Source organism: Schistocerca gregaria, chromosome 2 (genome assembly GCF_023897955.1).
Source record: "Schistocerca gregaria isolate iqSchGreg1 chromosome 2, iqSchGreg1.2, whole genome shotgun sequence".
Lineage (NCBI taxonomy): Eukaryota > Metazoa > Arthropoda > Insecta > Orthoptera > Acrididae > Schistocerca > Schistocerca gregaria.
This window is the reverse complement of record NC_064921.1, coordinates 573393455-573420100: the sequence shown is the minus strand read 5'-3', so window position 1 is coordinate 573420100 and position 26646 is coordinate 573393455. Positions and strand designations below refer to the sequence as shown.

At 38.2% G+C, this 26646-nt stretch overlaps 3 protein-coding genes across 4 annotated transcripts in view; 1 reads left to right on the top strand and 2 right to left on the bottom strand.

The window, feature by feature from the left end:
* The window catches only part of LOC126333081 (uncharacterized), a 330586-nt gene extending 314560 nt beyond the window's left edge, over positions 1–16026 (bottom strand). For both annotated transcript variants that reach the window (XM_049996711.1, XM_049996712.1), the window contains exon 1: positions 15963–16026. In XM_049996711.1, coding sequence (XP_049852668.1) covers positions 15963–15978 — 16 coding nt within the window. In that variant the 5' untranslated portion in view covers positions 15979–16026. The remainder of the gene's footprint in view (positions 1–15962) is intronic.
* The window catches only part of LOC126333149 (uncharacterized), a 229801-nt gene that overhangs the window by 173605 nt on the left and 29550 nt on the right, over positions 1–26646 (bottom strand). The gene's annotated exons all lie outside the window — the stretch shown is intronic.
* The window catches only part of LOC126333133 (enoyl-CoA hydratase domain-containing protein 3, mitochondrial), a 131670-nt gene continuing 121083 nt past the window's right edge, over positions 16060–26646 (top strand). The window contains exon 1 of the mRNA XM_049996715.1: positions 16060–16214. Coding sequence (XP_049852672.1) covers positions 16173–16214 — 42 coding nt within the window. The 5' untranslated portion in view covers positions 16060–16172. The remainder of the gene's footprint in view (positions 16215–26646) is intronic.

Here is a 26646-nt window from a genome sequence, read left to right as displayed (position 1 = left end):
AAGAGCATTGTGTGATCTTTATGGATCACTAAAGAAAAAGGAGAAAACTGTTAATTGAAGTACAAGAAAAAGAAATTGTACAGTGGCTAGAAGAGAAAAGTATTTCAATTACAGGCCACTGCAGAAAAATGGAGATGCTGCAGGAGGTTCTGCCACAAGCAGCTTTATAATCAATATGAACTTGACCGCTTAGCAGAGAAATGGGGCACAAGGTTGTGAGGTTGTCCTCTTGCCACTGCCAATACAACACACATAAAAAAAGTGTGGGCCACAGAGGAAAGGTCACATCCATAAATTGCACATTCAGAATGAAGGATGTGCAGAATTTGCTTTGGGAAGTAATTGATGATGTCACAGTGAAAGAATGGATTAAGCGCATATACCATGCTGAAAATCTCCAAGAAAACAACTTTTTTGAAGGAAGGCAGCCAAGAAAAGTTTGTTTAAAGCATTATCATTGCTTCAAATGAGTCCCCAGATAGTGAATATTCAGAAGAGAACAATTACGAGGTCTGTTCAAAAAATTCCAGGACATTCTTAATTTCGCACCAGTGGTGTGTTGGAGCGAAATGTGGTTGGCATCCCTACACACATCTGTGTTTAATGTATAACTGCTGGGACTTTCACTGCTGTATGTCTGTTAATTATTGTTCAGTGCTGTATTGAGTAGAACATTGTATCACACAGTTTGCAAATTTCGAAATGGCAGAGTTAGAGGAGCAATGCATCTGCATTAAAATTTGTGTGATAAAACGTTTAGAGAGACACAACAAATGATGGAAGAAGCCTAGGGTGATGAGTGCTTAAGCTGTAACCGGGGTTACAATTGGTTCGCATGGTTTAAAAATGATCAGATGGAAGTTAAGGATGATCCTCATTCAGGGCTCCCTTCAACGTGTGCCGATAACACTTATGTTAGGAATGTGCATGAAACTATGCATGTGAATCAAAGACTGTCTGTCCAAGAGCTTGCAGAAGAAGAATGTAACATTTCAGTTGGATAATGTCATGAAATCCTGACACAGCATCTTGGGATGCATCGTGTTAACACCAAGTTCGTCCCACAGAAAGACCTTCCCCTCATAGTCTGTGAAGAGCTTTTGGATCATGCAAATGAGAATGAGATGTTCCCTAAGAGTACCATAACTGGTGATGAGACATGGGTCTACACTTATGCTGTTCAGATCAAGGTTCAGTCTTCACAATGGCTTGGGAAAGGTTCTCCAGGACCAAAAATAGGTCAGGTCAAATGTCAAAGCCAAGCTGATAGCTTTCTTTGATTTTAAAAAATTAGTTCATCATGAATTCATGCTGCAGAGACAAACTGTTAATCAATGGTACTATTGGGACATGTTACGATGTGAGAAGGAAATGGCTTGAAATATGGAGAGACAATTCATGGCTCTTGCATCACCATAATGCACCCACACATTCATCCCTGTCGGTGCATGATTATTGCACAAAAAATGAAATCACTGTGCTGCCTCATCCTCCATACTCTCCATACCTGGCCCCTGTGGACTTTTTTATTTCCAAAGTTGAAAACCCCACTGAACTGTCAAAAATGTGCAATGATAGACCAGATACAAGAAAATTTGCAGATGGCACTTCATGCAATCCAGTAAGAGCCATACAAAAGACTGTTTTCAGAAATGGAAACGACATTTGGAGTGGTGTATCAATTGTAGAGGAGAATATTTTGAAGGAGATGATGCACAATAATTAAAAGATAAGCACATAAAAATTTTGTGGGCAGAGTTCAAGAATTTTTTGAACAGATCTTGTAAACAGCAATAATTTGCAATAAATGATATCATTGTTCTTCCTTCCCCAAAGCTGTAAACATGTCCCCTCACTCCACTCCCTTTGCTTTCCTCTTTCTCTCTCCCTAAAACAGTTATCAGTATGAGGTAGAACAGCTGCTGGGTGTATATAGCCTGTGCCATCATATTTGTGATGTTACTTGTGCGCAACAGAAGACCAGTGTCCTCTGCTTTGTACTGAGGTTGAAACTAACATGCAAAGGTAAGGAATGCTTAAATGTTCACATAATCAAAACTGAAATAGCTTTATAATTTAACAGATAAGCATTGTTAATGCATTTGGCTGCAATATACTTTCTAAAACACAGTGTGTTTATATTTAAACTTCCACTATTTGATAGGGGACCCCTGAAAAATGAGTGATTGTAGGGCAATGAAACATCATGGAAATTTTTTTGAGGAGTTGGGGAAGAAAAATAATGAATAAACCATTGAAAGAAACACACTTTAATTTCCACATGAGTGGGTAACATCTATTAATTGTGTACCATGTTTACATTCCAGGTTACAAGCATTGCTCAATGTGAGCACTATCTGCATCCAAGACAGCCTGGAACTGCACTAGAAGCACCATTTTACATTTGTTCACAGCACTTTTTGAATGGTGGCCTATGGAATGTTCATCTGTTGTGACACTGCTCATGCACTGCTAGAGGACTGCACAATGTGCTGAGCACCCTCAGCCATGGCAACAGTAACTTCTTCACAGTTTGACATGCAATTGGCAGTCAGCCTCTCTCAGGAGCAACACCCAAATTGCCAGTTCATTTAACTTCTGAATCATGTTCTTCAACCCAAGTGTGGAAAGAGGACCTCTCCATATTCCTTTAATGCAATACTTGAGAAGAGCAGCAGCACTATTGCTGTTGTTTTGATAACACAGGTTCATGAGAAAACCCTGCTCTCCCCATCCAGACCCATTTGACTATCTGCATCTTTAATGCACTCCGGTGCTTGTGGTTCAACCCTACACTGCCATACCAGTACCAACACTATTAACAATGCCAATCCCACATACCAGTACCAACACTATTAACAATGCCAGTCCCACAGCACACAGTCTCAGCATCATCCTTATAAATTTGGGTACTCATATGGTAAATAGTTTTCCATATACGCTGGCTGAAGAGATGAAAATTTAATTATAGCCACCCTGGAGGGGCTGCTATTTCACTATAGTATTTTCCAAATATTTTCTTGACATACGGTTTTGCAGCCATAGTAAATTGTTTAGAATAATGACAGTCCAGCTCTGATTATAAAATCTTTATTGCAATGTGCTGTCTACTGATTTCAGGCAACATATCATTTTCAAGTGAGCACCTTGTAATGCACAGAGGGTATGTGTGGCAAACAGCTTTGTCTGTTGGCACCATTTGCCAGCTTTTACACATGCAGACCAAAGGTTTCATCTTGAAGTGACTAATGTGCAAGATAAGAACACAAGAGGGAGAAAGGGTGCGGAAAATGTTTAGGGGGTACTTTCTACACTTACCCCTCCAGCCATGACTTTCTCTGCTGCCTAGTATAGAATACCCAGAATAACAGCTCTGTATGTGGCAACTGTTATTTAGTGCATCTTGTATGCCCACTTTTTTACAATTTCTCTAACTCCCCCTCCACATTGTTTTTCCGCATCCACTAGTAATATCCTGCCTTTGGGAAATCAGTGATGTTAACCTGTCACCCCGGCACTCCAACAACTTCCTAAGCTTTCCCTTGGATTTTGGTCTTTCTAGTGCAATTTAATAAAACTAACTTTTAAACAGAAATAATTTTTAGCTTCATTCGTGTCTTGTGGAATAACAGAAAGATTAATGGGTTGATTTAGCAGCCAAACAACAATGGAGAGAAAGGAGTAAAACAGTGTGTGTGAAGCAAAGAGTCAGTTCAATAGCTGGGTAACAGTCCTGTCAACGTACATTTTTATACATCTATAAAAAAGAAAATGCAGTGCTTCAGTTATGTGGTGAATGATAAACTATCCTTGCTTAAATTTTTTTTATAAAGATTGTCTTATTAACAATATACATCATTAATATTTATATTTATACACTCATCTATGTTTCTTTTCACTGACCAAACGGCTTGACAGCTCAGTTGGTTTTGTGTAGGCTTTCATTTCTTTTGTCAATATATATGGGTCCCAAGTCGCCAATAGTTGACTGAAAACTGCTTTTTGCATTACTGACAGCTTTAATACGTGATTGTTTTACAACAATACAAAAAAGATAAACTGAGACTCACCACATAGAGAAGGCATTGATTCACAGACAGACACAATGAAAAAGACTATCAAGTATTTAAGCTTTCAACGCAGACGTCCTCCTTGTGAAGTAGAAAACTCACAAATACACAGACATTCACACAAGCACAACTCCCCCACATATGACCACCACTTCTGGTGGCTAAAGCCCATTACCATCTGGCTTCAGATGCAGATGCAGTTGAGCTGTAGTGCCTAGAGACAGCGACAATGTGTGTGGGAGTTGTGCTAGTGTGAATGTGTGTGCATTTTCTATTTCAGAAGAATAACTCCTCTGTTGGAAAACTTAAATGTTTAGCAGTCTTTTCATTGTGCCCGGGCTTTCCAAAATCTATATCAATAATTCTTAGAAATGATATTATAGTGCAAGTGTTGTAAAAAAGTAGTAGTAGTTGTTGTTGTTGTGTTCTTCAGTCCTGAGACAGGTGTGATGCAGCTCTCCATGATACTCTATCCTGTGCAAGCTTTTTCATCTCCCAGTACATACAGCAACCTACATCCTTCTGTATCTGTTTAGTGTATTCATCTCTTGATCTACCTCTACGATTTTTACCCTCCATGCAGCCCTCCAATACCAAATTGGTGATCCCTAGATGCCGCCGAACATGTCCTACCAACCGATCCCTTCTTCTAGTCAAATTGTGCTAACTAACTAACTAACTAACCTCCTTTCAAGACACTATCCATTTCGTTCAACTGCTCTTCTAAGTCCTTTGCTGTCTCTGACAGAATTACAATGCCATCGGCAAACCTCAAAGTTTGTATTTCTTCTCCATGGAGTTTAATACCTACTCCGAATTTTTCTTTTGTTTCCTTCACTGCTTGCTCAATATACAGATTGAATAACATAGGGGAGAGGCTACAACCCTGTCTCACTCCCTTACCAAGTCTTGTCTTGTAAAGAAGTAGAATGCAGCATTCATCTTAAGGCAATGCAGGGACTTCAGCTGCCACGAAATACATGAAATATATTTGCAGTTACAAATATGGACAACAGTCAGCTGTATAATGGAATGATGACACTGAAAATTTTCAGCAGACATGTCATCAACCGTGAACCATGCTCAGATAGTTTAATGGTAAGGTGGCCACTTGTGATAAGCAGCCAGTCCGGGTTCCAATCTTAGACTAGCACAAATTTTCATAGTTCTCATTCCATTATACAGTTGATAGATGCTGATATTTTCAACTGCAAATACATTTCATGTATTTTGTAGCATCTCTTGTCACCCCATTTTTCCTCAGACATGCATGCATCATATTTCTGAATGGAACAGGCACTGCATTATCATATTTATCTCCGAAACAAGCAAGTAACTTTCAATTAAAATGTCTCCTCTACACAGGAATATACGTAACAGATGTGTGAGTGCAGGTTGTGCACACATGGTGAACAGCATATGAAGGTTTGGGTATGGCTGTGAAGCATTCTTGGATAGGCCAATGGTAAGGCGACCACTCGAAATAAGCAGGACAACCGGATTTGAGTCCTGCTCCAGTGCAAATTTTCATTATCATCATTCCATTATACAGCTGATGGTTGTCCGTATTTGAAACTGTGAATACATTCCATTTACCCTCACAAATAGCTGGAAATAGAAATTGGATATGAAGGTGAAAGAAAATGAAATTCTAACCTTCGACTCTTCTCTGGAAAGGAAGGAAAATTTTACTAAATGATGACCAGTAGTCAACAGGGAATTGAAATCATTAAGCCTTTCATGTAATAAGGAACAAGAAAGAGGTAGATACGCTGTTGGAAATGACAAAGGTATGTACTGAAAGAGATTAGCTGACAGATGCCTCAGTAATATTAACATGCAACAGGTAACCTATATGTTAAAAGACAAGAACTAACGAGGAAGAAGGAAGCAAGAGGTGGGTTTGACATCTCGCTGACAATGACAATCCAAAGTCCCGTTCACCCTCCAATGAGGAGGGATGAATGCTAGGGTAGTCTGTGCAATTGAACAAAGCCACTGTGCCAGGTTAGCACATCTGCCAAGTGAACAGGAGACCCAGGTTTGAATCCTTCCCTTAGTAAGAAATGTTCAAATGTGTGTGAAATCTTATAGGACTCAACTGCTAAGGTCATCAGTCCCTAATCTTACACACCACTTAACCTAAAGTATCTTAAGGACAAACACACACACCCATGTCCAAGGGAGGACTCGAACCTCCACCGGGACCAGCCGCACAGTCCATGATTGCATCGCCTTAGACCGCTCGGCTAATCCTACGCGGCTTTGCCTCAGTACAAATTTTCATTTGCCACTCCAGTCTTCATCCACACATCATAGATGTTTGAGACTTAAATATGTCTGGAACCATGTAGTCTTATTTGATTAAAACACCTATGCCTGGATTTCATGATGCCCAGTTTCATTTGATGCTGAGGTGCCATTCCAATACAGCTGAAGAGGCTCTGCAATGCTGTTGGAGTTTAGAGAGAATACCAAGTGGGCTGAGGTGTGAATGGGAATTTGGTCTGAGAAGGGAGGTGTGCCAGAATAGTCTGTGCAGTTGTGCAAAGTTACTGTGACAGAGTGCTGTAGTGGTTAGGACATCTGCCTACTGAGCAGGAGACCCAGGCTTAAATGCTTGCTTTAGGTGCACTGCCAGGAGATAATTTCATATAAGACAATAGTCAGTGAAAATACACAAATAAGCCAACTGTTTCCAGTGAATCCTGCAGTTCTTTGGTCACATAATTAAGAAATTATTATTAAATATATCTGCTACCTGTTATTCATCAGCTACAGCCATTTTCATTACATTCCACATGTTATCAGAATTACTGATTTCCGACATTAGGTGCATGTACCTTGATTTTTTTATAACCTTGAAACTTTGTCCATGTGTTGATTCCCTTTTAACTTGTTATGCAGCTGGACCTCAACGAATTTTACACAATGTATTTCATTTCATGTATGATCACTAATGTCTGCTTCTAGTACCAAAAGGTTATTAAAACACGTTTAAACTTACATAATATAAGTATTTGTGTAGTTTTAAATTGTTAGCTGTGGACGAATTGTAGGCCTATTCAGCTATCATCTGAGCTATGCTACTAAGATTGAGTTGTGACATTTGATTAGAATGCTTGTGTTATCAACAAACATTAGTGTCTTTGAACTGAATTTTTAAGTCATTCATAGATAATATAAGTTAGATACACATTCCACAGATCATGACTGATCACAAATAAATTTGTACATGTTTACATTCAGAACATTTCTAAGTTTTTTATTATTATTACAAAAAGACAAAAGTAATTCCTCCCCACCAGATTTATATGTTACAGAAACAGAAATTCTTCTATGTAGGTTAGAGACAAGATCAGACCCAGAACAGATCCTAGCGGTACTCCCCATATTATGCTCCCCCATTCTGAGGTCATTTTCATGCCAGAGATAGGATGCTGTATCACTTAACTCTGCTAAGTAGACTTCTGTGATACATGAAATGAAGGGCCTTGGCAAAGTTACAGAGTATGCCGAAAAGGACCATTTTTTTGTATAGCTCTTCTAAGACTTCATTTATGTGGTCTTGTATTGCCTTCTTTATGGAAAATTCTTTATGAAAACCAAACTGAGAGGTATAATGTAAATGTAATGCATCTGTATTTGACTCCCCCCCCCCCCCCCCCTGAAAACTTTCTATTGTGGATACTCATCATAATTAATAATCCAGGTCACTCAATGTTCTTGAAACTGGTAACTGAAGAAAAACTAACAAAGATTACAAAAAAGCTAAAGGCAAAAAAGACTGCTGGACATAATAAACTCAAGCAGGTGACAGCAGAAATAATTACATCACTACTGAAATTTGTCAACTACCCATTCCAAAATAAGAAGTTCCTGGTCAACTTAAATTGAGTGGAACTTGTGCACAAAAAAGATGATCCTAATAATTAAAGAAAAACAGCTTTAGTAACAGGTTTCTCAAAAATATTAGATATGCTAATGTTCAACATGATGACTGACAAAAATGGGGCCTTTACTCCTCCATTTATTTGTAAATAATATACATACACAAGAGTGAAATAAGGTACCATATGTAGACGATACAGTATGACCGTGCTGAGTATGGCTAGCAGTTCTGTGCCACCTGAGAAAAACACTTTCATATGTCATTAAAATATCACAAAGGCTCAAAAAATGACTTAATTATTAATCTGAAGAAAAATCTACGTGCATGGTTTACAACAGTAAATAAAAAGTGGGACACATGGATGAGTATTTTTTGGTTGAGAAGAGGCTGGAAGAAATAACTTCATCTAAATTTTTAAGTATAGTGATAGAGTGTGAGCTACACTGGAAACAGCAGATACAGCACTGTTTACAATAAGTTAAGTTTAGTGATACTTATAATGAAACTGATTCAGTTGTTCACTACATGTCAAAGGCAGGTAGCTGACATTGTGTGGGATGCACTAGAGGGTTTCTTGAATTATTAGGCAACTCTCCATCCCATCCACACAACATTAGTTGCAGGAAAGCCAGAAGCATCAGTGTACACACAAAGAAATGTGCAGCACAAATTAGTGTATTAAAATCCTAGTTGTTAACTGGTGAAGCATTTGCAACAAAGTGCTAGAGTTTGAAGCACTTCTAAAGGCAGTGGAGCTCACACAATATTAAGTACAGAAAACTGGTTAAAACGAGAAGTTGGCAGCAGTGGGAGTTTTGGGGGAAATTTAAGTGTGTACCAAAACGATGGACTAAGGGAAATGGAGGTGGTGCATTTGTCATAGTAGACAAGAAACTCAAATCCACCAAGACAGAAACTGCATATGAGATTGTTTGAGGAAGTTAATTGGATTCTTCTATCAACCAACAGATTCACCTCATGATGTAACCAAAATTTTAGAGGAAAGCTCAGTTCATTTGTATGAAAGTTCCCTACCAACTGTAAGCACTGGAGGAGAATTTAACCATCCAACAATCAACTGGGATAATTACAGTTTTTTTTAGTGTTGGGTATGATAAGATAGCCTGCGAAAATTTAATAAATGCCTTCTTTGAAAACTACTTAGAATAGATAGTTAGGAACCCCAATCATGATGGGAATATATTAGATCTAATGGCAACAAATACAGCTGACCTCTTTGAGGATGTACACATCGAAGTGGTATCAGTAACCCCAAATTTTACAAGTAGAAAAATCTGTATCTTCAATAAACTAAACGAAGATGCTTAATACCATATCTCAAGTTTAAAAGAATAGTTGACCGTGCTCTGGATAGATGGATGGATAGATAGAGAGAGAGATATGAACTCAGTAGAAGAGTTCATGATGGGAGGAACCCTCTGTGGTATACAGCCATTGTAGAGAAACTTTTAAAGAGCCAGATGGTATTGCATAACAGGTATCAAACAAAGCCTGGACTGTTTAGAAAGATGCTAAAAGAGATGTGTTTGACTGTCAAGATAGCAATGCCTGAAGCCTTCAATGACTACCATACATGAATATTGTTGAATAATCTTCCACAAAACCCCAAGAAATTCTGGTTATATGTGAATGCTGTAAGTGTCCACACACTTATGGGTGAGACATAAACTGAAATTGTGGATAGCAAAACAAAAGCAGAAATTGTTAATTCAGTTTTCAAATGTTCCTTTACAAAAGAAAGCCCAGAAGTATTGCCCCAATTAAGGGACCGATGACTGTAGTAGTCTGGTCCCTTTAATCCAACAAACCAACCTATTGCCCCAATTTAATCCTTGTACCAATGAAACGATGAGTGAAACAGATTCTAGTCTCAGTGGTGTTGAGAAACAGTTTAAATCGTAAAAACTGAACAAAGTTCCTGGGCCTGATGGAGTTTCTATTAGATTCTATACCCAATCTGCAGATGAGTTAGCCCCTGCATTAACAGTGATCTACCATAAGATACCTTGAACAAAAATCTGGAAGAAAGTACAGGTCATAGCCATATAGAAGAAAGATGGCAGAAATGCTCCTCAGAACTACCATTCAGTATCCTTGACATCCATCTGTTGTAGAATTCTGAGCTCAATCATAATGGGGCATCTCGAACAGAATGACTCCTCAATACCAAACAGCACAATTTTGAAAACATCAATCATTTGCAACCCAGCTCATATTTTTTTCACATGACATACTGAAAGCCATGGATCAAGGCAGTCGTCAGGTAGATGCAGTGCTACTCAATTTCTTTAAAGCATTTGACTCAGTACCATACCTACAATTATTCTCAAAAGTACTACTGAATGACTGTTGCTTGGTGAATCAAACGAAATTTGTGACTGGATTGAGGATTTCTTGGTAGGTAAGATGCAGCAAGTTATCTTGGATGGATAGTCATAAATAGATGAAGAGCTAACTTCAAGTGTACTCCAGGTAAGTGTGCTGGATCTCTTGTAATTCATGTCACATCTTAATGACCTTGCAGACAGTACAGGGTGTGCATAAAGTCTGGGAACACTTTCTATTATTTATTGCACAAGGACCAAACATTGTTCAGATATCATACACATGTCATTTTGAAGAGAAACCCTAAAAGTGTTTTTTTTTTTTTTTTTTGTGTGTGTGTGTGTGTGTGTGTGTGTGTGTGTGTGTGTGTGTGTGTGTGTGTGTGTGTGTGTACCACCATAGCATAGTTTGGCAATTTGCCGATTGTCAGCGCTAGTTGCAAACATGGCGAGTTCAGGTGTGGAGCGAGCTTTCTATGTGTTGGAGTTCAACAAAAACAAATGTGCTACAGTTGTTCAATGGATGTTTAGAACCAAGTATGGTAAGAAGCCACAAACAATGAAGGTCACTTACCACTGGCAAAACAAATTCGTTACACGGGTTGCTTGGGTCCGGCAATGAGAAGCAGACGTCCCAGTGTGAGTGAAGCGAATGTGGAGTGCATAAGAGAGACATTCGTAAGGAGTCCAAAGAAACTGGCGTGTTGTGTATCCTGTAAACTCGAAATGGTTCCAATGACAGTTTGGAAGATCTTGTGACAGTAGCTGTCTATGAAACCATTCAAATTGGAGCTAGTGCAGAAGCTCAATGACGACGACAAAGAAAATCATTTTCAGTTTTGTTGGCAATTGCAACAACTGAATGAGGATGGGGATGACATTGTTTATCACTTAATTTTTAGTGACGAAGCTACTTTTCACACTAATGGGAAAGTGAACAGTCATAATTGTTGAATCTGGGGTACAAAGCAACCACACGAATGCATTGAATTTGAGTGTGATTCCCCAGAGATAAATGTATTTTGTGCCTTGTCACATTGAAAACTGTATGGGTCATACTTCTTATCCAAGAGTACTGTCACTGGATATTCCTACTTGGACATGCTGCAACAATGGCTGATGCCTCAAATGCAACCGGACTCTCCCTTCATCTTTCAGCAGGATGGGACTCCACCCCATTTTCATTATGAATTTCGTGGGTACCTGAACACAGAGCTGCTGCATCGATGGCTCGGTCGTGCCACAGAAGGGGACAGCGGTTTCATGAAATGGCCTCCCCGATCACCAGCACTCTCTCCGTGTGACTTTTTTTGTGGCAACAAATTAAAAATCTGGTGTATGTACCACCTCTACCACGTAATGTAGCAGAGCTCCGGCAAAGAATATGGGAAGTGACTGCCACAGTCAACGATGCCATGCAGAGACGGGCATGGCAAGAATTCAATTACCGTATTGACATCTGCCTGGTCACTTATGGTTCACACATCGAACGTTTGTAAAAAAAACTTTCAGAGTTTCTCTTCAAAATGCAATATGTATGACATCTGTACAATGCTTAATTCTTGTTTAATAAGTAATTGAAAATGTTCCCGGCTTTTACGTACACACTGTATTAACAGTAGTCTCAGGCTTTTCTTAGATGATACAGTTATCTATAATGAAGAACAATCACATAGAAATTGCACAAATATTCAGTCGTGTCTTGATAAGATTTCAAAGTGATACAACGATTGGGAACTTGCTTTAAATGTTCAGAAATTTAAAATAGTGCACATCACAAAACAAAACAAAAAAAAGTAATATTCTATGGCTATGACTACCAGTGAGTCACAATTGGAATTGGTAAACACATACAAATAACAATCCCTTTTGTAGTGACATGAAAGTAAATGATCTCACAGGCTGGCTTGGGTGAGGCAGCTAGCAGACTTCAGTTTATTGATAGAATACTAGGGGAAATGCAATAAGTCTACAAAGGAGATCACATACAAATCACTCATGTGACCCATCTGAGAAGACTGCTCATGCTTGTGGGACCCATACCAGATAGGACTCACAGGGGATACTGAACAAATCCAGAGAAACACAGCACAAAAGGTCACAGGTTTGTCTGCCCTGTGAGAGACTTCCCCAGAGATGTTGAAAGAAATGTACTGGCACTCTCTTGAAGATAAGACATAAATCATCTCGACAACACCTACTTACAAAGTTTCAGGAATCAGCTTTGACTGATGACTCTGGGAATATACTGTACAACAACCGCCTACATATCACTACCACAAGTATCGTGAGGAGAACATCAGACTAATTAATGTATGCACAGAGGTATTTAAACAATCATTCTTCCTGCACTCCATCTGGGAAAAACCCCTAATAACTGGTACAACGGCAAACGCTGTCTGCCATGCACTTCACAGTAGTCTGCAGAGTATGGCTGTAGATGTAGATACAATTTCCTCAGCATGCATATCATGACCTCTTGTGCACTACCAGAATTTTTTACGACATTTATGCAAAATGGACTCAAAGTATGGAGGAATTATACCATCATTAGAATCAATAGGGATTTATTGAAAAAATCCCAAGAAGAAAGGAACTGATTATCATGGGAGATCTGAATGGAAGGGTAGGAATTAGAGAATCTTGTATAATAGTAGGAAAACATGGAGAGGACGAATATAATGACAATGGGGAACGATTGATTGCAATTTGTGAACAATTTGATCTAAAAATTACCAACACATTTTTCAAACATAAGGACATTCATAAATATACTTGGCAAAAGAACACCAAAGAACTCCGTTCTATAATAGATTATATTATCATTAGGCAAACAAATAGTTTCAAAGCAGTAGACGTCAGATCTTATAGAGGAGCCCAGTGTGGATCAGACTACTATATAGTTAAAATGAAGTCTTTCTGCCCATGGAAAAATGCAAGGAGTGGTACAAGTAACATAAATAAAACGAACCAGACTGAGAAAGATGAAAATTTGCCTTTTAATATTGACAGCCTACAAGACAAAAGTATCAGAACACTCTTTGCGGCCAGGATGGAAAGGAAACTGGTTGAATCATTTGAAGGAAGTACAGAGGAAATATATGACTATATAAAAGCTAATGTGAAAATCATAGCAACAAAGGTGTTGGGTAAAAAAGATAGCAACCACAACCGTGCAGCAGAGTGGTGGTCAGAGGAACTAGAGGTCCTCGTTAGAGAAAAACGAAATGCATTCCTTCAGTGGTTGAATGATAAATCAGAACAAACAAGATCAATATACAAGGTAAAAAAGAATGAAGTGATGAAAAAAATAAGGATGGCAAAAAATGAAGCATGGGAAAGAACATGTGCCAAGGTGAATAGCAAATTAGGATTTGGGAGAGCAAAAGAAGCATGGTCAGTATTGAAAGGGCTTCAACAGGATACAAAAAGCAAAACTAATCTCCAACTGATAACACAAAAGGAATGGGTAGAGTATTTCCGAAAATTATTAAATGAGGACAGAGAAGAATATCTCGAAGAAGGAACAGGGGAAGATAAAGGACATGAAGATGATGAGATCGAGATTTTAGAAAGTGAAGTACTTCAGGCGTTGCGAACAGGAAAGAATGGTAAATCACCGGGACCAGGCAATATCAATCTCGAGTGTCTGAAATACGGTGGTGACAAAATTATGAAACTGATAACACAGCTCTTCAACAAAATGATACATGGAGAGTCAATACCCAACAAGATGAAGCTAGATTACATTAATACAATATTTAAGAAAGGGGATCGCAAAATTTGTTCCAACTATTGAGGAATTTGTGTTACAAACACATTAATGAGAATTTTTGCAAAAGTAATTAAAAACAAACTGGAAAAAAATTTTAACCCAAGAAGAACAATGTGGATTCATGGCTGGGAGATCATGTGTAGACCATATTTTCACATTACGACAGATTTTGGAGAAACATAGGGAAAAATAAAAAAATATAGGATTAATTTTCATAGATCTAGAAAAAGCGTATGACACGGTTCCCAGAAAATTACTTTGGAGAGCACTACATATGGCAAATATAAACCCTTCCTTGATTAAAATAATACAACAGATGTATAAAGATAACATTTGCCAAGTGAAAGTTGGTAATAAACCTTCACAGAAATTTAGAACAAGCAAAGGCCTTTTACAGGGCTGTCCCATGTCACCATCATTATTTAAAATCTATATAGATATTAGCCTTAGAACATGGTCTCATAAATGTAATAGTATGGGATTAAAAATAAGAGATGGAGTTTACCTACACCATTTATTATTTGCTGATGATCAAGTAGTCGTAACACAAGATGGGGAGGATGGTAACTATATGTGCAATCAACTAGCAATAGCATACAAAACTTGGGGTTTGAAGATTAATTACAAAAAAAAAGATTACTTGACTGATGATTCAGATGAGCTATACATTGAAGGAAAGAAAATCAAAAAGATAAACACTTTCTGTTATTTGGGATCCATTTTAGAAATCGAGGGAAAATCAGAGTCAGAAATCAATAAAAGAATTAGTAGCGGACGGAGGGTCATTGGGATGCTTAACTCAGTCTTATGGAGCAGGAATGTAATGAGCAGAACTAAAAAATTAATATACAAATCCATACTAGAGAGTGTGGTTCTGTATGGACGGAGACCTAGACAATTAACATGAAGCACATTAAAAAATTACAAGCTCTAGAGATGGACTTTTGGAGAAGATCGGCAAGAATCTCCAGGATAGAAAAGATAAGGAACGCCGAAGTAATAAGGAGAATGGAAATAAAAGAAAGAATATATGACGTAATGGATAGGAAGAAATTACAGGCATGTACGACGAAAGGAGAAAACCAGAATACCAAAATTGATACTGGAGTGGGAACCGGAGGGGAGAAGAAGAAGAGGTCGCCCCATTACCATCTGGATCCAAAATGTACAGCACACAATGAGGAGAAATTCCAGAAAACTACACACTTCTTTAACATAATGATGATATAATCAATAAAATAACTGCCTACAAATTAATTCATTTTCTTATACTTCCATCTCGCAATTTCTGTAAAAAAAATAAAATAAAAAATGAACGTAAGCTAGTGTATACTGTTTTTGATTAACAACAAGGCGTTCGTTGTCCCTAATTTTCAAAACTTGTGTTTTTTTTTTATTTTGTGGGGGATATAAATTTAGCGTGTCGGTCGAGTCACCAATCAAGGCATTTTCAACATTATACTTTTAATAGCCATCAACTACCTACATCGTCCCAGAGTCAATGTCAACATTCCATATTTAGCCATATCTAGAATTCATCTGAATGACGTTATTGGTATGAAGCTAAAAACTCGGAACAAATAACTGCGTCGAAAATAGGCATTTTACATTTACAACTTCATAATTTTCAGCTACACTTCTTGCAACAATTACCGTTTAGGGAAAAATAAATAACGATACTAGCAGACGATTGGCAGTGTCACGCCTATTTCGTCCATGTATCGACCAACTTTGCTAGTCAACCACGTACTGACAAGCATAAAGATGACAACTGTGGTCCACTATGAAACTGAATTTCTTAAGGTGTAGAAATTTTATTATTCCTTTTTGTAAATGGTTAACTCTCTCGAAAAGCAGCAGGATAATAATGTTTATCTTACCTACTGCATCTGCCATTTTTCGTTGCTCCGAGCAACTGAAAGCTAGCAGGTGATTGGTCACCTTTCGTAGGTGGCAACTGCTGCTATGGCAACGGTTGTCACGCGTATAAACAGTTGAGGCCTTCTAAGCGTGAAACCAAGTACATAGAAGAGTTGTTGGTTGTGAAGTATATTTTAAAATATAATATTTACGAATCGTTCGTACTAATAATGTCTGTTACCACACGTATGTCCTTGGCAATGGGAAAGCATGTAAGGACACTGAGGAGTAAACTGTAACAATTAATTTGTGTATCTCCATAGACGCTCTGTTCCATTTGGTCATATGTGTTTTGCCACGTCAAACTATTACATCTGCTTGTTTCTTATGCATGTAGTAATGATACAAAGTGCACAGTGTCATTGTGTATTAAACATATGTTCATAAACGTGTAGTATCACCAATTTAGTACGAGCACTGCACCAACTACGTTATAGGGTGAAGGCTAACGTCTGGCTTTTCTTAGTCTTCTTTTCAGGCAGAAGCTTCAACTTTGTCCAATCAAATACATAGCAGTTTTCAATACAACGCCACATGCTCGTGTATAGTTGGTATATATTACTATAAAAGAAGCTTTAAATGTATTCCGATACAATATGCAATGTACTGTTGGTTCTATTTATTTGTTTCCAGTTATCGGTCAGTCGTAATCTATTAAAATTCAGTTTTAAAATGACAGTTACTTTATAAAAATGAGCTTAATTAAAGTGATACATGTAAGTAATAAAGGAAACAGTTCTCTTTTGATTTGATTTTACATGTTTTTTTTTTAGAGCCCTGCGTCATTGAAACGACTATTAAACAAACGGATGCTGTCAACTCTTATGAACACGAACTATCAAAAGTACTGCAAGATTATTATTTCCTCTTTGTTACAGAAAAAATTTCCAACTTACTTCGATCGTCTTTGCGTATGTTGCAGGCTGTAACTCCAAGGAAAACGAAATAATAATAATAATAATAATAATAATAATAATGGATGAAGAGTCATCATAAGGTGTAGAAGTAACTTCAGGTGTGCCCCAGGGAAGTGTAATGGGACCCTTGCTGTTCAGGTTGTATATTAATGACCTCGTGAACAATATTGATAGTAACCTCAGACTTTTTGCAGATGGTGCAGTTATCTGTAATGAAGTACAGTTTGAAGGACCTGCATTCAGACCTTGATAAGATTTAAAAGTGGTGCAAAGAATGACAACTTGCAGATGACTATAATATCAATTGGCTGTAGTTGGAATCAGTCAACTCGTACAAATATCTGGGTGTAACACTTTACAGGGATACGAAATTGAATGATGACAGTCTCAATTGTGGGTGAAGCTGACAGTAGACTTTGGTTTGTTGGTAGAATCCTCTGGAAGTGCAATCAGTCTATGAAGGAGGTTACTTACAAATCACTCATGCGTCCCCTTTATAGAATATTATTCAAGTGTGTAGGACCCTTACAAAACGGGTCTAACAGGGGATATTGAACGTATACAGAGGAGGACAGCATAACTGGTTACAAGTTTGTTTGACCCATGGGAGAGTGTTACAGTAATCCTGAAGAAACTGAACCTCAGACTCTTGAAGATAGGAGTAAACTATCCTGAGAAAATCTACTAACAAAGTTTCCAAAACCAGATTTAAATGATGACTCAACAACCCCCTATGTACCACTCACATAGGGGTAGTGAGGATAACATTAGAGTAATTATGGCACACATAGAGGCATTCAGACAATTATTCTTGCCATGCTCCATGTATGAATTGAACAGAAAGAAACTATTAACTGATACAGTGTAATATACTGTCTGCCATGCGCTTTGTGGTGGTTTGCAGAGTATAGGTGTAGATGTAAATGTGGAGTATCTCATTACATATTCAAAACATTAAGTTATAGTGTGCTCTAATGAAAATAATAATAATAACAGAAATGCAATTATTACAATAATTATTAACAACTATCAACTGATTCAATTTCATTTATAAAGCTCAATAATAAGAATATGTTGGAGAATTATTACTTCCCACAGTAAAATTTTCACTTATAACTGAAAGTAATAGACCAAGTGTCACTGAAAATTTATTATTAAACACAACTACCCTCAGATGGAGTAAATGATTTTTCTATGATAAATGTTAGCAGCCACATTTGATGAGCAGTTAGATTCATAATTATAAAAGAAAGTATTGTGTAACAAAAATGTAATCAATACCAATGTCATAGCTATACCAGTACCAATGATATAGTTATAATGCATGTAGAAAATGTCGGGAAACTAAGAGTAGAGATTAGATTAGATTAGTACTTGTTCCATAGATCATGAATACAATATTTTGTAATGATGTGGAACTTGTCAGGTTAATAAAAGGTGTCTATACAAGTTATTACATTATACAAAATATTACATGACACCTAATATTTTTTTTTATTATTTATTTTTGTTGGGGTTGAGGAAATTACCCACTTACTATACCCAAAAATTCATCTAATGAGTAGAAGGAGTTGCCATTAAGAAATTCTTTTAATTTCCTCTTAAATGCTATATGGCTATCTGTCAGACTTTTGATGCTATTAGGTAAGTGACCAAAGACTTTTGTGGCAGCATAATTCACCCCCTTCTGAGCCAAGTTTAGATTTAACCTTGAGTAGTGAAGATCATCCTTTCTCCTAGTTTTGTAGCCATGTGCACTGCTATTACTTTCTAATCATATTTGTTCTGAGCATCAGAAATAAACAAGGATAAAAATAAAGATAAGTAGAAATAAACAAATGATAAGGTTCCAAGAAGAGAATTTCCACCTAATTCAGTACATGAGCTGTAATCAAGAGCTACAACATGGAAACAATCTTGTACATTGTTAAAAAAGATTGAATAATTAAATGAATTTTGCTGGTAGTAGCCTTCTCAGAAATGATAACACATTAAAGTTAATGGCCAATGAATACTTCCTCACAGTGGTGACAGACATTCCACCTACCAATAAACAATCAATTACAGATACATTAGATTTACTCTTCCAAACACTATCTTCACAAATACGCCTCTAATGAGTTAACAAAAATTATTGTCACTATAAACTGCCATGCTTGTGATTGACAATATATCTAGCAGAGTACTAAAACATTGTGCTGCCTTAATAAAACCACCTATAGTTGATTCATGGGATATTTTCTATCAGATTTATATTATTAAAAATAAGCTTTCACCTCTAGTTATTGGTCTTGTTCACTCTTTCAGGTCTCAACATTTTCACTGTAGAAAGTGGTCATCATGAAACAAAATATTGGTTATTTGAAGTGTAACTTAATAACTGGCTCTTAGTTTTGCTATCATAAATGCTGTCAACGGCAAGAAACATTTATGATCAAGCTCTTGGTAGAGCTAAACCCCAGACACTATTATCTTTAGGGGGAAGTGATGTACAGCTTTTAAATACGTTTTGAACTGTGTTATTTTTCTGAATATGTCACATCTGTATTGGGACACTACCAGTGCTGGTCAGACAACAGACCAATATCAGGCATTAAGGAACAAACATGATCATAGGTAAAGATTTTTCTGTCTTGTTGTTGTTGTTGTTGTTGTTGTTGTTGTTGTTGTGGTCTTCAGACCAGAGACACATTTGCTGCAGCTCTCCACGCTACTGTATCCTGTGCAAGCCTCTTCATCTGCAAATAACTGCTGCAACCTACATCTTTCTGAATGTGCTTAGTGTATTCATCTCTTAGTCTCCCTCTACGATTTTTACTCCACACACTACCCTCCAGTACTAAATTGGTGATCCCTTGATGCCTCAGAAAGTGTTCTGCCAACCAGCCCTTTCTTCTAGTCAGGTTGTGTCACAAGTTCCTCTTCTCCCCAATTGTATTCAGTACCACCTGATTGGTTACATGATCTAACCATATACTAATCAGCATTCTTCTGTAGCTCCATATTTCAAAAGCTTTTAATCTCTTTTTGTCTACACTGTTTATCGTCCATGTTTCGCTTCCATTCATTGCTGTACTCCATACAAATACTTTCAGAAAAGACTTCCTTGACACTTAAATCTATACTCGATAACAAGTTTCTCTTCTTCAGAAATACTTTCCTTGCTGCAGCCAGTCTACATTTTATGTCCTCTCTGCTTCAACCATCAGTGGTTATTTTGCTCTCCAAATAGCAAAACTCGTTTACTACTTTAAACGTCTCATTTCCTAATCTAATTCCCTCAGCATCACCTGATTTAATTTGACTACATTCCATTATCCTCGTTTTGCTTTTGTTGATGTTCATCTTATATCCTTCTTTCAAGACGCTGTCCATTCTGTTCAGCTGCTCTTCCAAGTCCTTTGCAGTCTCTGACAGAATTATAATGTCATCGGCAAACCTCAAAGTTTTTATTTCTTCTCTGTGGATTTTAATTCCTACATCAGATTTTTCTTTTGTTTCCCTTACTGCTTGCTCAATATACAGATTGAATAACATCGGGGAGAGGCTACAACCCTGTCTTACTCCCTTCCCAACCACTGCTTCCCTTTCATGTCCCTTGACTCTTATAACTGCCATTTGGTTTCTGTACAAATTGTAAATAGCCTTTCGCTCCCTGTATTTTATCCCTGCCACCTTCAGAATTTGAAAGAGAGTATTCCAGTCAACATTGTCAAAAGCTTTCTCTAAGTCTACAAATGCTAGAAATGTAGGTTTGCCTTTCCTTAATCTATTTTCTAAGATACGCCGTAGGATCAGTATTGCCTCACATGTTCCAACATTACTACGGAATCCAAACTGATCTTCCCCGAGGTCGGCTTCTACCAGTTTTTCCATTCGTCTGTAAAGAATTCACGTTAGTATTTTGCAGTTGTGACTTATTAATCTGATAGTTCAGTGATTTTCACTTCTGTCAACACCTTCTTTCTTTGGGATTGGAATTATTATATTCTTCTTGAAGTATGAGGGTATTTTGCTTGTCTCATTCATCTTGCTCACTCACCAGATTGTAGAGTTTTGTCAGGGCTGGCTCTCCCAAGGCTATCAGTAGTTCTTATGGAATGTTGTCTACTCCTGGGGTCTTGTTTCGACTTAGGTGTTTCAGTGCTCTGTCAAACTCTTCACACAGTATCATATCTCCCATTTCATCTTCATCTACATCCTCTTCCATTTCTATAATATTGTCTTCAAGAACATCACCCTTGTATAGTCCCTCTATATACTCCTTCCACCTTTCTGCTTTCCCTTCTTTGCTTAGAACTGGGTTTCCATCTGATCTCTTGATATTCATCCAAGTGGTTCTCATTTCTCCAAAGGTCTGTGTAGGCAGTGTCTATCTTACTCCTAGTGATATACGCCTCTACATCATTACATTTGACCTTTACCCTTCCTTGATTTGCCATTTTGTACTTCCTGTCAATCTCATTTTTGAGACGTTTGTATTCCTTTTTGCCTGCTTCATTTACTACATTTTTGTATTTTCTCCTTTCATCAATTAAATTCAATATCTCTTCTGTTACCCAAGGATTTCTATTAGCCCTCGTCTTTTTACCTACTTGATCGTCTACTGCCTTCATTGTTTCATCTCTCAAAGCTACCCATTCTTGTCAGTCGTTCCCTAATGCTCTCCCAGAAACTCTCTGCAACCTCTGGTTCTGTCAGTTTATCCAGGTCCCATCTTCTTAAATTCCAAGCTTTTTGCAGTTTCTTCAGTTTAAACTACAGTTCATTACCAATAGATTGTGGTCAGAGTCCACATCCACCCCTGGAAATGTCTTAAAATTTAAAACCTGGTTCCTAAATCTCTTTCTTACTATTATATAATCTATCTGAAACCTTCCAGTATCTCCAGGCTTCTTCCATGTGTACAACCTTCTTTTATGATTCTTGAACCAAGTCGTAGCTATGATTAAGTTATGCTCTGTGCAAAATTTTACCAGGCGGCTTCCTCTTTCATTCCTTACCCCCATTCCATCTTCACCTAGTACGTTTCCTTCTCTCCTTTTTCCTACTACCGAATTCCAGTCACCCATGACTATTAAATTTTCATCTCCCTTCACTATCTGAATAATTTCTTTTATCTCATCATACATTTCATCAATATCTTCGTCATCTGCGGAGGTAGTTAGCATATAAACTTGTACTACTGTGGTAGACGTGGGCTTCGTATCTGTCTTGGCCACAATAATGCATTCACTATGCTGCTTGTAGTAGCTTACCCGCATTCCTGTTTTTTTATTCATTATCAAACCTACCCCTGTGTTACCCCTATTTGATTATGTATGTATAACCCTGTATTCACCTGACCAGAAGTCTTGTTTCTCCTGCCACTGAACTTCACTAATTCACACTATATCAAACTTTAACGTAGCCCTTTCTCTTTTTAAATTTTCTAACCTACTTGCCCAATTAAGGGACCAGCCATTCCATGCTCCGACCCGTAGAATGCCGTTTTTCTTTCTCCTGATAACAATGTCCTCCTGAGTAGTCCCTGCTCAGAGATGCAAATGGGGGACTATTTTACTTCCTGAATATTTTACCCAAGAGGACACCATCATCATTTAACCATACAGTAGAGCTGCATGCCCTCAGGAAAAATTACGGCTGTAGTTTCCTCTTGCTTTCAGCCATTAGCAGTACCAGCACAGCAAGGCTGTTTTGGTCAATGTTACAAGCCAGATCAGTAAATCGTCCATACTGTTGCCCCTGCAACTACTGAAAAGGCTGCTCTTCAGGAACCACACATTTGTCTGGCCTCTCAACAGATACCACTCCATTGTGGTTGCACCTACGGTACGGCTATCTGTATCCCTGAGGCATTCAATCCTCCCCATCAATGCCAAGGCCCACGATTGATTTTGGGGGGGGGGGGGGGGGGGGGTCGAGTACGGTATATGCTCCAAAATCCTACTGCAAATTGAGGTCAGTGATATGGGCCTGTAATTCAATGGGTTACTCCTATTTCCTTTCTTGAATATTGGTGTGACCTGTGCTACTTTCCAATCTTTAGGAACAGACCTTTTGTCAAGTGAGCCATTGTATATGATTGCTAAGAAAAGTGGTATTGTGTCTCTCTGAAAGGAACTTTATTAGTATACCATCTGGACTGGAAGACTTGTCTTTCTTAAGTGATTTGAGTTGTTTCACAACACCTAAAATCTCTACTTTTATTTCACTCATGCTAAAAGCTGTTTTGGTTTCGAATTCTGGAATATTTACTTCTTCTTTCGTGAAGGAATTATGGCAAACTGTATTTAGTAACCCTGCTTTAGTGGCACCATCATCGGTAACGTTTCCATCGCTATTGCACAATGACGGTATTGACTGTTTTTTGCCTCTGGTGTACTTTACATACGACCAGAATTTGTTCGGTTTTTCTACCATATTTCGAGACAACATTTCATTGTGGAAACTATTGAAAGCATCTCGCATTGATATCCACACTAAATTTCGAGCTTCCGTGAAACTTAGCCAGCTTTGGGGATTTTGCGTTCTTCTGAATTTGGCATGCTTTTTTCGTTGCTTCTGCAACAGTGTTCTGACATGGTTTGTGTACCATGGTGGATCAGCCCCGTCTCTTATTAACTTATGCTGTATGAATCTATCTATTGCTTTCGGTACTGCATCTTTGAAATTGTCTCACATCTTCGTCACCAGATGGAAGAGTTTTGTCATGTCTGGCTCTCCCAAGGCTGTCAGTAGTTCTAATGGAATGTTGTCTACTGCTGGGGCCTTGTTTCTACTTATGTCTTTCAGTGCTTTGTCAAATTCTTCACGCAGTATGTTATCTCCCACTTCATCGTCATGTATGTCCTTTTCCATTTCCATAATATCGTCCTCAAGTACATTGCCCTCATATAGGGCTTCTATATACTCCGTTCACCTTTCTGCTTTCCCTTGTTTGCTTAGGACTGGTTTTCCATCTGAGCCCTTGATATTCGTGCAGGTGGTTCTCTTTTCTCCAGAGGTCTCTTTAGTTTTACTGTAGACAGTGTCTATCTTACCCCTTAGTAATACATGCTTCTACATCCTTACATTTTTCCTCTAGACATCCGTGCTTAGCCATTTTTCACTTCCTGTCAGTCTCATTTCTGAGGCATTTATATTCCTTTTCATCTGCTTCATTTACTGCATTTTTATATTTTTTCTCCTTTCATCGGTTAAATGCAGTATGTCTTGTGTTACCCAAGGAATTCTACTAGCCCTAATCTTTATACCTACTTAATCCTCTAGTGCCGTCGCTATATCATCTCTCAAAGCTACCCATTCTTCTTCTACTGCATTTCTTTCCTCTGTTCTTGTCACCCGTTCCGTAATGCTCTCTCTGAAACTCTCTACAACCTCTGGTTCTTTCAGTTTATCCAGGTCCCATCTCCTTAAATTCTACCTTTTTACAGTTTCATCAGTTTTAATCTACAGTGCATAACCAATCAGTTGTGGTCAAAATCTACATCTGCCCCCAGAAATATCTTACAATTTAAAATCTGGTTCCTAAATCTCTGTCTTAGCATTATATGAGCTATCTGAAACCTTTCAGTGTCCCCAGGCCTCTTCCATGTATACAACCTTATTCCATGATTCCTAAACTGAGTGTAGGTATGATTAAGTTATGCTCTGTGCAAAATTCTACCAGGCACCTTCCTCTTTCATTCCCCACCCCCATTCCATATTCACCTACTACTTTTAATTCTATTCCTTTTCCTGCAATCAAATTCCAGTCCGCCATGACTATTAAATTTTCGTCTCCCTTAACTGTCTGAATAATTTCTTTTATTGCATCATATGTTTCTTCAATCTATTCATCATCTGTGGAGCCTCTTTCATTCCCCACCCCCCCATTCCATATTCACCTACTACTTTTACTTCTCTTCCTTTTCCTACAGTCAAATTCCTGTCCGCCATTACTATTAAATTTTCGGCTCCCTTAACTGTCTGAATAATTTCTTTTATTGCACCATATGTTTCTTCAATCTATTCATCATCTGTGGAGTTAGTTGGCATGTAAACTTGTACTACTGTGGTAGGCGTGGGCTTCGTGTCTATCTTGGCTACAATAATGCATTCACTATGCTGTTCACAGTAGCTTACACATGTTACTATTTTTTTTATTCATTAGAAAACATATCCTGCATTACTGTTATTTGATTTTGTCTTTATAACAATGTATTCACCTGACAAGAAGTCATGTTCCTGCTGCCATTAAACTTCACTATTCCCACTATATCTAACTTTAACCTATCCATTTTCCTTTTTAAATTTTCTAACCTACCTACCTGATTAAGGGATCTGACATTCGGTGCTTTGACCCGTAGAATGCCAGTTTTGTTTCTCTTGATAACAACATCCTCCTGAGTAGTCACTGCCCGGAGATCTGAATGAGGGACACTTTTACCTCCAAAATATTTTACGCAAGAGGACGCCATCATCATTTAACCATACAGTAGAGCTGCATGCCCTCGGGAAAAATTACGGCTGTAGTTTCCCCTTGCTTTCAGCCGTTTGCAGTACCATCACAGCAGGACCATTTTGGTTTGTTTTACAAGGCCAGATCAGTCAGTCATCCAGATTGCCCCTGCAACTACTGAAAAGTATGCTGGCCCACACATTTCTTGCCTGGCCTCTCAACAGATATCCCTCCGTTGTGGTTGCACGTACGGTACAGCTATCTGCATCGCTGAGGCACGCAAGCCTCTTGCTTCCTTAGGATGGCCTTTTATTCAATGAAAACAGCTGAAGAAGTAAATAAGTGAAATACAGCTGCTGTAACAGAATGTGACTTTTGAAAACCAAAAATTGTCTTATTAATATATTTTGTGCCCTTCATAAGGCATTTTAGCATTCAAATTGGAAAGCAGCGGATCACAGTCATAGAGTGCTGCATAGAAAGGATATAGGGGTACCTTTATGGAACTGTGTCAAAATAATGTCTTCAATCCTTTTCTGTTGCTTCCTTATTCTGCCCTTACTGCTTTGCAGAAAAGAACCACTCCAACACCTTGGAATAGAGATTCTATCATCAATTACCAACACATCTCAAATATGGCAGCAGCATACATATCAGCCATGTATTCCTTATTCTCCTAAGGACTACCTGCTGCACTAGGGAGCCATGACAACAGTGTAAAATTTGTCTGTGGCCAAGGAAAGCCATGATAGCTTGCTGATTCTACGTTCAGTTTTTCATGACATAGCTGAAAGAAGAACTTGAAAGAACACAGCCATCTGTTGATCCAAATGCCAGTAAAAAAAGCAGATACCAATTTCTGCACTAGAGGAGAGGGAAAAGACAGTGAAATTTTAAGATCAAAACATCCTCTTCCAGAAATGAGACTTTTCCCGAGTCTACCAAGTGAGGTGGCACAGTGGTTAGCACACTGGACTCGCATTCGGGAGGACGACGGTTCAATCCTGTCTCCAGCCATCCTGATTTAGGTTTTCTGTGATTTCCCTAAATCACTTCAGGCAAATGTCAGAATGGTTCCTTTGAAAGAGCATGGCCGATTTCCTTCCCCATCCTTCGCTAACCTGAGCTTGCGCTCCTTCTCTAATGACCTCGTTGTCGATGAGACGTTAAACACTAACCTTCTCCTCCTTCCCGAGTCTATAAGTGCAACATAGCACCATGGGCAGCCACCAAGCTACAAATTCTGCATTCTGAGTGAATTAGCTGCACAATAACATGACAAAC